The sequence below is a fragment of the Aphidius gifuensis genome, linkage group LG2, assembly GCF_014905175.1.
Source record: "Aphidius gifuensis isolate YNYX2018 linkage group LG2, ASM1490517v1, whole genome shotgun sequence".
Taxonomy (NCBI): Eukaryota; Metazoa; Arthropoda; class Insecta; order Hymenoptera; family Braconidae; genus Aphidius; species Aphidius gifuensis.
In genome coordinates, this window is record NC_057789.1 from 19,903,952 (window position 1) to 19,924,037 (window position 20,086).

The window sequence follows — 20,086 nt, forward strand, 5'->3', positions numbered from 1 at the left end:
ATTAAAATCATAAACCATAATAATTAAATGTTAATGTAACTGGTCATCAATATTAAAATAATTTGGTTAATCAAGTGGATTATCTTCATGTAAGATAATGTTATCCATGCTTGCAGCAGCAAAATATGGTGGATCACGTGTCATTTCACCATGCATCGTGATTGCAGTACCAACTCTTAAATTGTCATTCGAAGTGTATGCAGTGATATTAACAGTAAGACGATAATAACCGTCTTGGACTTGTCCTTGACCACATTGTGATCTGTTGAATTGGATAACACGCAATGGTGTTCTGATGTAACAATTAATTGCTGAAAAATGGAATACAGAATTATTATTATTATTATTATCTATAAATAAAATGCAAAGCATGAATCATTACAACAATGAATGAAATTGGAAATTAATCAATTATTTATTGATGAAAACAAAAAAATATACAAAAATACTTACACAGTGCGTTCACCAGCATGAAATGCAGCAATTTTATCATTTGATGTGAATTCAAATTCAGCCATCTTTTTTTTTTTATTAATTTAACACACTTGTAGAACCAACCACGTGCTTGGTAACAAAAAATATTTTTTTTTTCTCTAAAAATATATATTTTTTTGACTTTTATGTCATTGTTTTTTCTATAATAAAAATTATAGTTTCATTATTTATTATTTTTTTATCACAAACAACAAACAAATATAACTATGATAATTTGATTTGTTTTTTTTTTAGTTAGACGCCAGATGCCACTTGACAATGGCGTGCCAAAAAAATATTTTTTTTTTTACTAAAAATATATATATTTTTTTGACTTTTATGTCAAAGTTTTTTTTATAATAAATTATAGTTTGATAATTGTTTATCAATTTTTTTCATCACTAACAAATATAACTATGATAATTTAATAGTTTTTTTTTTTGGTTAGACGCCGGATGCCCTTGACAATGGCGTGCCGAAAATGCTTTGATAAATATCAAAATTATACATATAATTGATACCCACTTGATGACACCAACAATATTTTTTTTTTTTTTAAAAAACTAATTATAAATATTGAACTATGTTTACAATTAATATATTTTATTTCGAAATTTGATAATTGATAAATATAATTCTGAAGGACAGAGAAACCGAATGATGACGAACTGTGACGAACTCAATTGAGTTTTAATGTAAAGAGGACAGAGTAACCGAATGACGACGATAGATGACGAACTTGACCGAATTTTAATGTAAGAAACAGCAAGAGAAGAAGTGAGAAAGAAAAGAAAGAATAAGCGAGGACAACTGTGCTTTTTACATTGGGATTACTAGTGTCATCAGATGAGGAAGTCTTCTGTCTTTTTCTACTTGACCCAGTTTTATTAGTAAGAACAAACAGCTGTTTGATACAGTTTATCGCTTAGCGCTCTACATTGCTCTCCGCATCAAGTTTCGCTTGTGGAATGTTTCTCGACACGGCATCCGCATTTGCGTTAATACGACCTTGTTTATATACAACGTCATATTCAAAGTCTTGCCTACTAAATCGCCAACGCACGCACATTGAATGAGTAGATTTCATAGAATTTAACCATACCAACGGCCTATGATCTGTTACTAAAGTAAACTTTTTACCGTATGAATAAGGTCTAAATTGATTAACAGAATAAACAATTGCTAACATTCCTTTTTCGATAGTACTATAATTTTTTTCGGCACTCTGCAGGACGCAGGATCAAACATAGATGGTTGTATACAAACATAGATAGTTGTATACAAGTTTATGACGTCCAAAATTTCATAAATTTAATTAAAAAAAATACTTTATGATTGTTTAAACAGTTTAATTTTTTTGTTTATGAATTGAGTGATTTATTCGACCGAAAAAATAACACCATAAATACTTGACATCACTAGGACTTGAACACGGTATCTTCTAGTTGAAACTCCAGAGCCTTACTTACCTAACCACAGCAGCTGCAATTGGAAAAAAATAAAATTTGTTTTACTTGAATATTCATTATAATCATGACGATCCAAGAATCGACCGACACTCGGCCGATATACGAATTTTATTCGTTTCGTATATACCGGAATCTATTTTCATAATTTATAAAAAAAAAAATTTTTTTTTTTGAAAGTTTCGTTATGTGAAAAAAAAAAAAAACTATTATATATTATTAAACAAACAAATTTTTATTATTAAATACATAATAGCGCCTCTTAATATATATATATGAATTTCGAAGGAATGAAAAAAAAAAATCAGTCTGGGTGACCCAAAGAACAATCGACGAATAGCGAGTCATAGGTTGGCCAGTTTTTAATGTGCTACCGAGTTGTATATAATTTTATAAATTCATATATAACTATATATAAATTGTAACCGATTTTCTGACCTGCACGGCGAGAACTATCGGCCAAGGTTAACAACGAGGATTTCTCACCATCCTCCTCAAAGTCACCGGGGGGGAGCCATGTTGGTTATCTTGGAAGCCAACAGCCGTAGGAGTAACGAGAACAAAATACGGGAACCTAACTCAGTCTTAGAAACGGTAAAGGGGCGCGGTCCACCTGATCGGACTATGAAATACGTAACCAAACCTGAAGGAACTATCTTGAACCAAGTATAGTGCGTTACATACGCCTATATTACATTGCGACTATAAAATACTGACGTCACAAGTATCATAAGTGTAGGAGCAAATATTCTACCTATGAAATGAGTATTTTGTATAGGGAACCATCCAGCGATCTATCCGTGACCTGGTCTTACACATACGTTGCCATTGCAATAATAATATATCTCAGTGTTATTATTTACAGCGATCTATTCGTGAACTCACGCATACACATTGTGTAGTGAGGATATAATATTAATTATTATTATATTGAGAGAGCCATATAGCGTGACCATTAGTATTAGTCTGTCATTGGAAATTCGGACAGAGTTTCACCAGGACTTAACTTCTGATACTAGAGAGCTAGAGCTAGAGTGCTAGAGAGCCTTTACGAGATATCCAAACGATGTCGAGAGAACCAGTAGTAAACCAAGAGAGTCAGTCAGGAGAAGGTAGTGATCAGTTCGAGAGCCAGACAAGTTGTGTCGTCTCACGACGACGTTGAGTGTTTAGCTACTGTGAGTCCTCTGACTCCCCACTCACGCACTCTCCCACCTATCGTCCCGGACATGCGCAGCACGCTTTCCTAGCCCGCAACACAAATAGGTATCCGATCCAGCCCGGAGCCTTCGGAGAGTTCGTCTTTTCGACGGATGGAGGGGAAGACACAGGTCGAGGTTTAACGTATCAAGCCTACTACGGGACCTCGAATATATACGAAACATGTGCCACACTGACACCACTCGTAGTAGACTTGACCCTCCACAGAACCTAAGCAGTGACCCTTAGAATTATTAACAATCAACTCCTTTTCCCTGGTGAAAAAAATCTGGCAGATTCTGGTAGATTCTGCAAGATTCGACAAAAAATGAAAAAATATGGCAGATTCTGTCAGATTCTGTCAGGTATTGCCAGTCAAATACTCGACTTTCAGCAGTCTGCCAGATTCTTCCAGATTCTGTCAGATTTTGCCAGCAAAATACTCGATCTTAACAGTCTGCTAGATTCTGCCAGATTCTGTCAGCCGAATATTCGGCTTCAGTAGTGTATCAAGGAGAGTTCTATGACAGAGGGAGGCCGAAAAAAGGTCGATCGGCGAAGGGACAGGGGACTGCAACTCAGTTAGTAAAACAAATTTTATGTGTCACTTTAACGTGAGATTTCCCAATTGTCATGTGTCGGTAATGCAGAGATAGTAAAGAAATTTATCATTCTCAATTACCCTGGGTCGGTAATACAGATTTGACCGGGAAAATTATATTTTGTCATTTTAAAGTGCAATTTCTCATGTCACATGTCGTATGTTCCCAATTCGTATGTTCCCCTGTCGTATGTTCCCATGTCTTATGGCTCATAATCCATGTAGTGTAAAAAAAAAAACATTAAATTCTGTAATTTGAATTGATATGTGTTGATAATGCAGAGATGGTAAAAAAATTTGTCATTTGATGGTGTCAAGTCCCAATCATTATGTGTCGGTAATACAGATTTGGAAAAATTTTAAATCTTAAATCGACCTATGTATATATAAATACAACTTTGCAAAAAAATTAGCTGACTCTTGATACGTGGAATTTTCAAATATAAACTAATAAAATGCTGTCGTAGTATTTAATTGTTAATGATAAAAAATAAATATTAATTGCAAAAAATTAATATGCACGTGAGAATTTGCTGACACTAAATACGTGTCATTTGAATAGGTACTCCTTCTACTATTCTATTGTATTTATCCCTATATAAACGAGAAGTTTTTCTGAAATTTTATCATTCGAATATCAAGACTGTAAGGAAAGGTAAGAAAGCAATTTAATAATATACATATATACATTGATAATTAGTATTATAATTTATACATATTTATTTGCTTGAAATTAAAATGTTTGTAGAAAAACAGCATTCAATAGAAATGGAACAACAATTAAATAATGTTGCTAAAATGGGGAGCAAATTGGATGTCAAAAAAATGTCTGAGTTGGAGGTTTATAGAGAGTACAAAGTAACAGCTCTACAGAAGATTCATAATGAATACAATGGAGTTATAGCTGGAATGACATAATGTCTTTCTAGCAGAAAATAATGATTATTTTACAAAAATCGAGAAAGCAGCGATCGATGGATGCTTGGATCTTCTTTTTTCGGGAGGAAAATACAACAAATGTGAGTTCATTTTCTCATAAAACGAAAAAAATTAGAAAAAGTTTGTGAGCTCTTCTTCAAATGTAATTATTATTATCTAGACAAAAAAAATAATTATAATTTAAAACTGATAAACACCAAGACTAAGCGACTTACAAAAAATTGTAAATTATTGAAAGATTTGACAAAAGATGTTTACTATGCTGTGACAAAAGTTCAAAGTTACTGTAGAAAAAAGTTTGGTGCAAGACTATCAGTCGAAATAAATAATAAATATACTGTTTTCTTACCGAAAAATAATGCTGAATATTATTTTTATAATAAAAATAAGTTCCTTGAATTAGAGGATGGTATTAAAAGAAGAGTTTTAACATTACAATGTATTGGAGAAAATAATCAAGTTGTATTATTAGAAAATTGGCCTAAGCCTATACACACAATATTCAATAAATAAATTACATTTGAAAAAATTTATTTTGTTATAATTTTTTATTAAAAAATTCTTATACCTATATACATTGTAAATATAATTATTCATAATTCTGATTCATTTTCCCATGTATCATGTTCAGAATCGAAACCTAACCATCTTACAAGTACTTTATTTTTACGTTTTTTTAAAATTTTTTCAACAAGATATATATCTGGATAGCGTACTGGACTCAGTTCTTCTTGATAAAAACATCCTTCAACATTGTTATCTTGATAGTCAGCAAGCTTGTAAGTTATCGGTATTGTATTCAATACTTTCGTGATTGTAAAAACTTCAGTTGTCCAATTGGGAGTGTAGCCTTTTTCGAAAATTTTTTTCACTTTATCACCAATTTTAAATTTTCTTTTCAACTTTGATGTGACACAAAACATTGGATTTTGATTATGATATATTTCCCTCAATATATCATTCCCTTTTCATTGTTTTTAGTTACATTTTTTGGTTTCATTTTTATAGTTCTGTGCTTTGTATTATTATAATTTCTAATCAATTCAGGAAGTATAGTCAACTATTTATAACTGCCTTGGAATGTAAATCTTTCCCACATTTGATTTTTCAGGGTTCTATTAAACCTTTCGACTATACTACCTTTTAAAGTACTATATGTTGAGTAGATATTTATATTATATTTTTTCATGAGATTCTTAAATTCACTATTGTAAAATTCTTTGCCTTGATCGACATGTAAATGTTTTTTTGGATATCAACCTTTCAGGAAAACAGATTTCATTGCTGCAGTAACATCTTTTGCACTTTTTGTCTTGAGTGGTACAGCAAATGCATATTTGGAAAAATTATCAATAATTCTAAGTATAAACTTATAATTTTCATTTACGGAAGCATATGCACTCATGTCGACAAGATCACATTGCCATGATTCATCGAGAGCTCTAATGTCAACATGTCTACGTTGATAATATCTGCGAGCAGGCTTGTGTAGCTCATGTGCCACAACGCTTCTTAAATAGTTATTGTCTTCTTTTTTATTATTTTCTTTTGTTTTATTCATTTTTATTTTTAATTTTCTAAACGTACTCCCAAATTTTCTGTCAAATAGTGAGATATACTTGCAACCTCTGTACTCAGCTCATCTAATGTATGACGTGATTTTTCAACACTTTTTTGCAATGTGTTCACTTTGATTGTCAGTTTACTAATGACTTCAGTGTTATATTTTTTAATATCTTCTTGCATTATTCTAAGAAGATTATTAGTTTCATTTTCAATCCGAATCAGTGCTACTTTTTTTGAGACAGCATCATTCATGTCTTGAGCATCGGCAATGTGACATAATTTTTTTCTGCAATGTCATAATTTCTGTCTTCTGTAAATTTGAAACCTTCTCCAGGTGGTCCTCTTATTGCATCGCCATCACTTTTTCCTCCGATAGAATATTTTCGTTTATTTGATAATTGACGTCCAAATATATCAACACTAGACATTATTCCACTCCAATGTTTTTTTAATGACTGTACATTAAAGACTGAATGAACACATATATAAACAAATAATACCAGCTTCTCTTAATTCTTCAATAATTAAAAAAATTTCATTAGCGTGACTATTATTGCCAGCTTTTTCTGAAGCTACAAGTAATTAAAGACGATTGACAAGCTCATTGGGATCATCCCAATATATATAATTTGTATTATTTATTTTCTTATTTTTTTGTAGTGTTTTGTATTTTGGTAATACAAGTGCTAAACCTTTTTTGCTCTCTACTTTTTGTTTTCTCAAAGACTTGACAAACAGTGATACATAATTTTTATATTTTTGTGTCCTGTTTGTCAGAAATGCACCATCAGGTTTGAAATTTTTACGATGTGCATTTGTTAATTTTATAATTTCAATAAAAATTTCTCGATCAACTTTCCGAATAATAATCGCATTAGGTGATTGTTGAAATAATAACTCCAAGAGACCTTGAGTAGCCGGATAAATTTTATCTTTCACATAAATATGATGGTTTTTTATTCCAATCATTGAATTACCAAACAATAATTTATTGTTTTTTAATTTTTGAATGGTGTACATTGTATTTTGAGCCTTGTCATGAGAATTTATTGATTTTTGCCTTTCAAGGTGCTTCTTTATCATCCAAATTTTTTTTTTTTTCTCTGTTATATCTTCGTCTGTGTCATCATCATCAGCATCACTAATATTATTCTTATGAAAAGTTAACGGATCAATATCAATTTTTTCATCATTATTTGTCAGTATTGATTTTTCTTCTTCTCCTTCCGTCTCGTATTCTTCTTCTGTCGTGTATTCTTCATCTTTTCTTTGAGCATTATTTTTTTTTTATTGCTTGATTTCCACTGGAACTTGGTGCTGGTTTTTGTTTTGATACATCTGCTAGCATTTTTTTTAAAGGTTCAGTGATGGGTCCGAACACCTCACTTGTTATTCTTTCATTTTCAACTCGACTATATTTAATTAATTTATGTTTACGTCTTATAGAGTCACTTGCTTTTCCAATTTCATGCAATAATGATTTTTCAGCATGTAAGCTTGTATGTTTCATGATAGATAATGATGCTGTTGATAGTTCACAGTACACAATCCTACTGTCTTTTATTTTGGAATTTTACTATATATCGTATAATATTACTCTAAATTATCTAATATTTTTTTTTAGATAGTAGATGTACCAGTAGTGGTAGCAGAAGGAGAAACTGTATTTTCAGCAGAATCGTTTGTAATGTTTATATAACAATCAAAACCTCTTCTGTATCGGCCATTATTAATGTCACTATCTTTGTCAATCACAAGAAATCCATATTTATCTTTATTCCAACATGTCGAGCATATATTGCGGAATTTTACAAATTCCATCAGTATTTACATGATCATTGTATATATGCTCTAAATTTCTTTCATCTCGACAAAAAAGGACAAAAAAATTGGCATCATCTCTCACCAAATGTTTGGGTATGTTAGCATAGGTCTGAGATAAATAAAAACTATCAACTGCTTGATGTCTACCCATGCAAAAAAATGCTCGAACATTATCTTGTTTTTCTGTAGATATATCATCGAAAATCATTAGTGAATTTGGTCTAGCTTCTTCAGGTTGAATAACTTTCTCATGTTCATTGAATGGAAAATAACCAATTTCTTCAACATTATTAATAATTTTTTCGAGAAATTTGTACTTTGGCTGATTTAGCGATTTGGAATACACATAAACATTCTCAAATCTTAATCCATTTGGGTGAATTATTATTGCAAAAAGAGCGTTTGTTTTGCCAGAATTTGAAGGTCCACAAAATACACTTCTTACACTATTCGGTAATAAACTTCCATGTCTTTTTTCACATGGTTTTTTTGGAGCAGTTTTTTGCACAATTTGATCAAAATTGATGACTGGCAACTTAAATGGTTGTTCTTGAAATTCCATGTTTTTTTTACAACTGAACAAGCTGCTAGCTTAATCTGTACTAACGTGAAAACATATAAATACTCGGGATTTTATTGAATGCAGTTAGTTCTTCAAAGACAATGATTGAGCATCAACGTCCAAAAAAAAAAGATAAAAAAAAAAAAAGGAGGGGTCTGTTGAACAGGGGTCAATAGCCTGCCATTTGAATTACACGTTCCACAGTATAATTATTGTGGTCCGGGTACAAAGCTCGATAAAGTGATCGCGGTGTTGATCCGTTGGATGAACATTGTCGTGAGCATGATATAAGCTACTCAAAAAATCCTGACAATCTCGAAGAACGACATAAAGCTCATAAAATTCTTGCCGATAAAGCTTGGCAACGTGTATTTGCCAAAGATTCGTCACTTGGTGAAAGAGCCGTAGCTTGGGGTGTGACAACTGCAATGAATTTGAAAACGAAACTTGGTATGGGTTTAAATAGAAGCAAAAAGAATAAAAAAATTCATCATAAAATCAAGAAAATACAAACAACTGAAAAGAATGATAAAAAAGATAAAATCATCCCAAAACGAAAATATAAAAAGTATTTAACAAGTCTTAACAGGATTATAGATATATCAAAACAATCTATAAAGCCTGGAATCACTGATCCAATAAAGACGGTTCTAGAAAGTGCACGTGTTGCTGTCAAAAAAGTTGGTGGAAAAAAAAAAATTCGTTTACCACGAATTTTACCTCTTCCATTGAATAAAGAAAATAACAGTGATGGTAGTATACTACCATTTTTAATACCACTATTTGCTGGATTAAGTGCATCTGGTGCTATGACAGGTGGTGCAGCAACAATTTCGAAGACAATAAATGTTGTACATGCAGCAAAAAAATTACTACGAGAAAATCAACGTCATAATAATTAAGAAAATGGAATCAATTGTATTGAGCAAAGGATTATTTTTATCTCCTTATAAAAGAGGACTAGGTCTCTTTTTAAAACCCGCAAATAATGTAAATAAGAAAAAAAACTTGTAATGCTACCACATCGAGCTCTCACAAATATTGATATCATCAAATACGCTAAAGCTTTTAAAATTCTTTATTTCCGAGGAGTTTTTCATGAGAAATGGTTTACCAAAAACTGGTCCTCGTAAAAATAAATCAGCAATTGTAAATCTTGATGATAAAGATGGTACACATTGGGTTGCATACAAAAAACGGCTCAATGATGTCATTTATTTTGATAGCTTTGGTGATTTGAAGCCTCCACAAGAACTGATTAATTATCTCGGTGGTGGTAGCATTAAATATAATTATGAAAAATATCAAAATTATAATACAATTGTTTACGGTCATCTATGTCTCAAATTTCTGGCTGGCAAGAGACTATAAATAATCATGACACATGCTAAAATAATGGCTTGAGGGCACAGGGGCCAAAACTTTTTCCACCGAGTTGTAAAATCTTACGAATACAAAAGTCTCTGTAATTATGATTGGTAAAATTTCGATTGGTCCTAGTGAAAAAATGGCTGACTAAGGAACTATGTGACTCAAGAAATTTGAATAAATTGATTTTATTTGAAATATGTTTTTGAGTTACTTTGTCTCTCGAGTATAAAATAAAATATAGGAAAGAAAATGATCTTTTAAATTTATCACACCATCAATTTTTTTATAGAAATGGAGATTATTAAACTTTAATTTGCACACAATATATTATTGCATCCACTATGATATTTAATGCCAGTGACTAAGCTTATAGTTGTGAAGGATATTATTTCTGATTTATATAATTTAAATATTGTATGCATTAATGTTGGCACGAAAACAAAAAATATTATTTGCGATTTCATCAAACAAAATTATCAGTTGTCAATGGTTTCTGGCTAAATCCTTTCATGTACATAATGGTTTTTCAATTACGGCCGAATAAAATACTAATGTTAATCACTGAAAAAGAAATGAACTATCATTAATATTTGCTTGAATTTACGTGCTTTTCCATAGTAAATAGGTCAACACGCATATGGAATCGTTTTATCAAATTTAATCTCGAAAATTGATGAGAAATGCATACGTCATGTAAACAGAGAGATTCGAATTCAAGAAGTTCTTGAAAAATACAAAATACGTCTCACTTGATTCATAGAAACGAAAATTCACTCCATCAGCTTGCATTTTCCGTTTCGATTTAACAATAGAACAGCTGAAAGAATACACGTTTTTATAAATATATATAATTCACGAGTTAAAGACTTTGATCACTAGATATGCATTTCATTTTTTTTTTAGTGCAATCTACTTTTTATTGAATCGATGAACAATGTATAAATAAAAATGTCAATTACGTTCTGTGAATTTTATTCAATCATAATATATGCCAATGAATCGAATTAGCTACTGTACAAATATATTATTTTACGAAACAGGATTCATCCGAACAAGCTAAGAGATTTTTTTTTTTTATCACAGATGAAGCTACCGTTAAGAAATTTCAGATATTAACATTTTGTGGGTGTATAGACGACAGTCTGATCCCTTTTCTTTTTTTCTTGATTTTTCATATATTTTTTATTTCGATATTAGGTTTTTCTAATTATTTCGATTTTTATTTTTCTATTTTTGAGTTTACCTTTTTATTTAACTGAATAATCATGTAGAATATAATTTTTTTGTTTCGATTTACTTCCTGTTTACAGTTATAATTATCTAAATTAATCATTGAATCATCTGATAATTTAGTAACGACAATTGTACTTGCTTCTGTACCTGGTTTTCTTGCCTAATAAAAATGATAAATTAATGAATAACTTGTTGAATTTTATTAAAACAATTTACTTACATTTATTGTTGAAACTAAAATACTTTCGTCAATAATATTTGGTAATTTATTCGTTAAAATTACATGAGCTTTTGAGTAATCAGTTAATGATTTTAGAAAATTATCTTGATATTCTTTATCAAAATTAATTACATTATTACTGTTATTATTATTATTAATATTTGTTTTTATTTAAAATATTTCGTTGAATTTTTTTGTAATTATTTGAAATTTATTATAAAATTTTTAAAGTAATTAAAGAGTTATTGCCACTCTTTATTTTAATTTTTTTTTTTTCTAATCATTTTTATTTATTTATTTTTCTAAATGTTATTCTTTGAATTGAATATCAATCGATTTTATAAAATTAAGTGCAAATTGCAATTCAAACAAGTTAAATGTATTTATTTTTATTTTTTTATTATAAATTAAATTTTATTCAAAACACATATCCCACCCAGAATTACTGGTTTTTTTTTGCTTTTTATAAAAACACAATATTTTTTATATTTTTAGATACATGATGATTAACGTATGGAAAAATGATTGGAGTGATAATTCATTTGCCTGAAACATGAAATACATATTATAAATATAAAACTACTGCAATATAGTGACAGTGTTATAATACAGTGGCGGCAGCAACGTCCACAAGATGTAATATGTTTTTTCATTGGGGAAAGGTAATGTTTAATTCTCTTGGGACATATATTTTATATTATTATTCATTTTAAAATTTTTTTTTCTCTATCAACATGATGAAAATCCGACAAACGAATGCTTTATTTTATTCATGTGAATATCACGAATTTTCCATATCAAAACCAATTGAATTTTACAAAAAAAAATCACAAATCACAAAAAGACTAATTTCTATCTGATGGGTGTTTTAAGATGTACGTTTATTAAAAGGTGTTTATCAAGTAATATAGATATTGAAATGTGTTAACTTGACATGACACAGAAGCAATAGATTTGTGTTTTAATATTTTTTTAATTTTCCTATATATAAAATTGCATGTGATGCAAGTGAGGTTTTGCTTGATGCCTGATGACACAGTGCATTGTATACCTATACTTGTTTCGTCAATTTTTCATCAAAGTCAATCTGACATTTTACTCATTTGTCCAGAGACAATTATTTAAAAAATTTATAATTAATAACAACATAAAAAACCCAATAATAAATACGTAAAGTTATATAAAAATAAACAAAATCAGATTCACACCTTTTTTATCATAAAACCTGTTCAATTATTATTTTGTCTCAATCTTTCTAGCTTTTTCAAATCATCCCTTGATTAAAAATAAAATATAATTATGTACGTTTGTTGGGTCCTCATGATCATTATCAACTTGATGATGTAATTGATATATAAAATATAACATTTATAAAACAGTATGATGATTTAAATTTTTAAAAATTACCAAATTTAATTCGAAAAATAAAAACATTTTACGTGTTTACGAGTGGTCATGTTTAAAGGTCATTAAAATATTATTATCATTTTTATATATACACTGTAAACCAAACTACGTTCGTACGTCTAAAATATACACCCTCAAAACTCATCTCATCATTTTCATTTTTTTTCGCCCCTTTTGTTATTATTATATTCATAATTTTTTTTTTCAGCTTGTCTTCTGTCACCTTTTAGCCTCTCTTATTATTACAAAAAAAGCCAGTAGAATTAACACAACAAAAAAACATTTATAATTCATTTTTTTTCTTCAACTAAAATTTCTACTCAAGCCACTTTTGTTAAATTAAATTTTTGTCTGTGCTATACATATACACACAAATTAAGTGGCTTTATTTGCTTTTTAATTTACCTTGAAAATTTTGATGAAATATTATAACAATTACATTACCAATCATTATTACAACACGTAATTTATAATTGACAAATAATCACTAAATCAACTTGACAATCTCAGCTTAATAATAATCTTTTTCTAACGAAAAAAAATATGCATATCAACCTTATCTATGTATAATGTTACAAAATAAATACACGAAAAAATATTTAAAGATAATTTGTGTGTTATTAATCATGCTTATCTTTAAAAAAAAAAAATATTTCTTTATAATTTTAAGAAACAAAAAGCCGCAATTTTAATTGTTAAATTTTTTGGTTATTGAATCATTGAAATATACAAAGACAAAGATACAATTTGTAATTAGATAAATATAAATATGAAAAGCTCTCAATGACCCCTCTTGGTTGCCTTCTGTAAACTGCTACACCTATATGCGACACCGAGACAGAAAGTGAGAGGGTGGCTGTGGCAAACTGTTAGGGGTAGTTTCAAGGAGAGAGTGAGCTGAGCTGGTAATCGATATCTCTAAAGTAAACGAAGGGAGGAGGAGGAGAGATAAAAAAGACAAAGACAATAAACACAGAATCATGATATAGCGAGAGAGGGATGAAAATGTTAAAGGGGTTGAAGGGAAAAATGGGGGATGAAAATTGTAGACTAAAATTGTGTGTGGATAAAAGTGAGATTGAAGAGTGAGAGAGTTATCTATAGTTGTATATATAAAGAGATATAGGTAGGAGATGGTTGGATAGTTGGTTGGTTATTTGAGGGGTGAGAAAGAGAAAGATGATATATAAATACGGAGAGGAAATGAGGTTAGAGGGATGGAAAGATGTCGAGGGTTTGTCAGCTATCAGCAAGTATTATTACATATATATATTTTGTTGCTTGATGCATTTATATAGCAGACATATATATATTATATACTCTACGCAATTGTATATATATTAATAGACAAAATATATATCTTGCTTTCTACAATTGTGCATACATGTGAATATTATGCTTTACTTATTGACCCTTAAATCTCCTTTGCAATTTAATTTTACTCTTGTTTTTTCTATGATTTTTCTTTGTCATACTGTTTTTAAATTTGATAAATATATTTATTCTTTTTTGTGAATTGTTTTATCATTTAATTATTTATATGCTCAGTACTTCTTTATTTGAATTTTTAAATCTGGAAATTTGTTATTTGTTTGTACTACTTGATGAGCCCTTTTTTTTCTTATGTTGGATTTTTTTTTTTGATAATGAAAATGGATTTGTATGACGAGGGTTTTATTGTTTGATGAGATGGAATTTTTTTTTACGAGTTTATGGTATTTATATTATTTTTTAAATTGTTTTTTTATCGGTGAATGTGATGATGTTATTGCTAAAAGTTTACTGGGGTATAATTAAAATTATTCAGTTTTTTTTTGTTTGTTTGTTTGTAATGATAAAAAATTTTGAGGAATTTTTAAAATTTATAAAAACATGTTTTGGGATTGATGATTAATGAAATTAAGAAATTGTTTTATTATATTTATTTAATTTATTTGATTTTTTATTTTTTGTTTCAGTACTATGAGATGTCATATGGCCTGAATGTTGAAATGCACAAACAGGTGAGTAACTTTAATGTTATATATTCACGAAATTGATTATTGATTGTCTTTTTTTTTCTTTACAATATTATTATAATTTTATGTTATCATTCTTAAATATAAAAACAAAAAAATAAATCTGTAAACCAATAAATTTCTCGGGGTCATATCAATTTAAATAATTTTCTGTTTTTATCAATATTATTAATATTAAAATTATTTTAAAATATTATAATCAAAATGTAAAAATTAAATATAGATTATTTATTTTTTATTATAATATTTGTATCAAACCATGATAAAATGTGCCTCAACTGCTCCACTTTCACGACGACAGAAAGGACATACAAAAACATCTCTCACGTCGTTTGCACGAATAGTTTCCATGCAAACTAGGCAAATAAGATGTTTGCATACCTGCATGACGTGAGTTTTTGGACGGTCACTACAAATTTGACACTTCCAGTCAATTGGAAAATCTAAAAATTAAAATCAAAAAAGTTAGTGTAAATGTTTAGTAATAAATCATGTTTTTTTTTTTATATTTACCTGGATTGTTTGTGAGGTCCATGAAAAGTGCATCATAGTTTGTGGCACGTTGCATGCACAAAGGACACTGCATATGCACTTCGGCCACGTTTTGTGTCAGATCTCGATTTAAATCTGAGCAAGCGCGGCATAAACATATGCAATTGCATGGCCTGCATATCATTTCGATGTGTTGGTCATCACACTGATAGCATTTCCATTGATAACATCTTAATATACCTATATTAAAAAAAAATTAAATATAGAAAATTTCTTAATTTTTTTTTTTAATTTTAATTATTCCTGGCGGAAAAAATCTCTTCAGATTTTTTCGGATTTCTCCGGACTTGCTCTGAATTTAGACGCAATTGAGACTTCTGGAAATATTGCAATTGTGTAGAAAATCCGAAGAAATCTGGAGAGATTATTTCTACCAGAGGTATTATTTTAAAAAAATTTTACCATCATCATTTTCATTATTTGCAGCTGCTTGATTTATAAGAAGTGGTTGTTGAACTTCTTGCTCAACTTCTTGTTGAGCTTCTTGTTGAGCTTGTTGCTGTTGTTCAGTGACTTGAAGATCAGCTTGTTCACGTCGTATTGCAACTTCGTAAGCTTCAAAATTCAACTGCTCGATTGCTTGCAATGGATTTCCTTGCTGAATGTTTTCAATATTGACCACAATATGATCTAAAACATATTCATAATAAGAGAATAAATTAAATTATTAATTTAATGTATGATAATTAATTTAATTTGTCATGTTTTCAGGTGTCATACAACCAGAAAAACAACTACACTAGAATTTAAATTAATCAATAAATATTCCTCAGGGCATTTTAGTCATTTTGACTTCACCAATAAAATATACTTTGAGGCAGAGCAATAATTAATTTCAGCTCATTTTAAAAAATACGATACAAGCAGTCTCATTAAAAAATTAAAATTAAAATTACCTACAAATTTGTTCCCAAAATATTGAATTAAAAAAAATAAATATTTTTCATTTTTTTAATTAGCTGAGTATTATATCTCTTAAATAAATAGATACAATTATTTTTTTAATACTATCTCATTAATATAGAGAAAAAATTCAATGAGATAAAATATATATTAATAATATTTGTAAGTAATTAATAAGTATGGTGATTTCAATTTGTTTTTATCTTACATTTATTATTTTAAAATGTTATGTAATGAAAAATTTCCAGTTGAAAATAAAATAACTGTCCTAGTGGATAAAATAAATCTAATAATAGAAAAACAAGAAAATGTATATTTAATAATAAAAATCAATAATTGATACAAGCCATCATTTACCCTTTGATAGAAATAGAAATAGAAAAACAAGAAGAAAAAAAAATATATGTGCGGCTGTAATCTACCCTTTTTATTTTTGTGCAATCTATTGATGTGATGTATGTATCATGCATTTTCTATTGGAAGTGTATCGTAATAGAATGTTATTCATTATATTAATGATTTGTATACGCCTCGGGTGAAGGAAAGCATGCTCTATATACTCGTGGAAAACATAAAACTCCAACTGCATGTCATGCATTTGCTCAATTTTTCATCTGTCTTTATTGACATAAAAATACTTGAAGATGTTTTTTTATTCTCCACAATTATATTCAACTTGAAGGCTTGTGGTTTTCATGCGTGAAAATAATTGTTATAAGGAACTCAAACTTCAATTAGTTTATGTATACAATTACGCACTTAGCTAATTCAAATTAAATTCAATGCATATGCAAATACATTCCCACTTCACTAAAAAAAAAAAAACCCAGCTGCCAAAAACGTGAAAAATTCAAATGATAAAGCTCACATGATCTTGAAGATTTTTTTATTTAAATAAAAAACTAAGCTTTCATAGATTCAACTTTTTTTTTGACTAAGGATTTTTAATTTTATTAATATTTTTATGAAATATATTAATAAAAAATACTTTGAATTTATGTTTAAACGTTGATAAATGGAAAAAAAAATTACTTGGGTCTTTGAACTATTAACAAAACGCAAATATTAATAAAAATTGAAGTTGGCTCTTTTTGTTGGTAATGAAATAATAATACATATAATTGAAATAAAATTCAAATTTATATGCAGATATAAATTATTAAAGCAATTGAAACATGATTTATTGAAATTTTATTAATGAAATTACTTTGATGTAAATTGCTATCCGGTAAATCCCAGGGAATATTTTTAATTTTTAATTTAATTATCATGTGATTTGATCGATTTGTTGGACAGCTGATGCCTAGACAGCTAGTTTGCGTGAAATTGATTCGAGAGGTATACACAAAGAAAAAGAGCTTTTTTTTTTATTCTTTTTGACCCTGGCCATTTATACTCAACTCGCGTATATATTCACTAAACTTCTCCTCCTTTTTTTCATCATGTTATTTATACATGTATATATACACTGAGAGAAATTTTAACTAAAAATTAAAATCATGGTTGAATAGAAATTACTATAGTACTTTGTAATTTTTGTTTTAATTCTGGGACTGGCCGCGAGAGTCGGAATTCTACAATAAAATTATGTAAAATGTGTAAAATGTCAAAAAATTGTTGGGTTACTTCAAGCCTCTATACATCGTTATCTATTGCAGATAGACATGGGGTTGAGTGAAGTTTATTATTGAAAATTCAATTCTAAACAATTTATAAAGAATTACTTTTTTTGATTAATCTCTTAGATAATGAGTTATGAGTTAATTAAAATAAAGACATACATGTTTTGTGAAAACAATAAAAATTATTATATGGTTGAATAAAAAATACTGCACAATTTAATAAATATTCTTATATATATATAATAAAAATTATCATGTAGACATATAAAAGTTAGCATAGACTTAAATATTTTTTACTATATAGCTTTGTAAAAATTCTGTTTGTGGGGCGAAATAACACAAAGATGGCCGACCGATTGAACAAATGATTGAACTGTCATGTAATTTCAAGCATTTCTACAGCCTTATCTGTTGAAGCTAGGTATGGGGTTAAGCGAGGTTTATTGTTGGTTATTTATTTCTAAACAATTTATCAAGAATAACTTTTTTCTATTTAACAATTAGTTTTCGAGTTTTGAGCGTGTAAACAGAAAAGAAAAAATGTTGCCGGGAATTGATTGCTATTCTCCGTGAATCTAGCACAAACTGCCCAACTTAACACAAAAAATGTCCAACTTTTAAATAAAATTTGTAATAAAATTTAGGAAATTCTAAAACCGGTAGTGGGTAAATTCTCAGTCTGCTAGAATTTACTTGTGAGTGTCGTGAATTTAGTCATTTTTTTAAACAGAAATTACAATAAAATTGTGTAAATTTTATGGCTTAGTAGTGTATATAGTCGATGGCCAGATTTTTTACATAATTTTATTGTAAAAATTATCTATCAATCTACGAATAATTCTTATAAATGACGGGGGAACGCAGTTTTTACTATTTATTTTGTAATTTTTTCTTTTACGTTTGTAATTCTTAGTTAATATTTCTCTCAGTGTATGTGATTTTTATTCATTTAAATTATTAGCTTGTTATATGGGGTCCAACTAGAGGCTATATATTTCCATAACTGTGTCAAATACAGTTATCATTTGTAGAAATTGTTAAATCGATGATTCGTGGTAATTAATATTGAATTTCATTAATATTATTTTTTTTTCTTCTTTTATTCCCAACTCTTACTTGACGACATATAAATGCAATTATAATATATTTATATTTTTTTTCTGTAAATTAAAAATTTTTTAAGATCGAATCCTTTTACGACTTGGAACCCTCCAAGTATACTCAATTATTTATCGTAACAAAAATGGATAAATATAAACATATAAAAATGTATAAACATTTAAATATATATATATAATTTTATTTGTATAATTTTAACTTATAAATTTATTCAAAAAATAAATAAATATTTCAATTGAAATTAATTGTTTTATTTATATTTTAAATATAGCTATTGCTATAGTAGATTTATTTTTTTTCATCAATACTATATATTTGTCGGTTATGATATTTTGAAGGATTTTGATATTTAGGATTGCATGTCATGGACACTTCATTTTGTTAAATTTAATAAAGTTTTAAGTGAACAGCAAGTTGGCAGTCATGTGATTGGGGTGGAAACCTGTCAGTTTTAGAACTAGTTAACATAATTAAAAAATAACTTAATTTACATCATCGCTATTGGAAATTTTAATACTGCTAATGACTTTTATTAATTTAATTTGTTTTCAATGAAAATCGTATTAATAAATACTTAAGTATCAAATGAAACAGATAACACATAATTTTTTAATTTCAATTAATTGTCTGATTAAAGATTTTTCCAAAATATGATAATCTAGTTTCAATTTTCATTTATTTGTTAATGGTTACTTTTTTTTTTAACACGACAACAGTGCATTAAAAAAACGCATATAAGTAGGAATTTTTTAAATTAGTCAGACAATTGGACACAGGTTCCAACCAAAATTTTTCCGATACTAAAATTTGGCAAGTGAGTTTAAAAATTGTTTAAGAAAAATAAATAATTTGTCTGACCTACACAAATTTTTACTACTTAAAAAAAAAAAATTAATTTAATTTATTTATTTATTAAAAAAATATTTAAAATTCATTTTCCTATTGTCATTTAGAGAACGAAAAATATTCCAAATATTTCTATATAATTCACTTAAAACAAATAAATAAA

At 28.4% G+C, this 20,086-nt stretch overlaps 1 protein-coding gene across 2 annotated transcripts in view; it reads right to left on the bottom strand.

Annotated features, from left to right (window-relative positions):
- Positions 1–12,381: 12,381 nt before the first annotated feature.
- LOC122849283 overlaps positions 12,382–20,086 on the bottom strand; it is a 34,398-nt gene continuing 26,693 nt past the window's right edge. For both annotated transcript variants that reach the window (XM_044147956.1, XM_044147957.1), the window contains 3 exons: positions 15,836–16,063; positions 15,395–15,613; positions 12,382–15,324 (listed from right to left, as the gene is read on the bottom strand). In XM_044147956.1, coding sequence (XP_044003891.1) covers positions 15,134–15,324; positions 15,395–15,613; positions 15,836–16,063 — 638 coding nt within the window. In that variant the 3' untranslated portion in view covers positions 12,382–15,133. The remainder of the gene's footprint in view (positions 15,325–15,394; positions 15,614–15,835; positions 16,064–20,086) is intronic.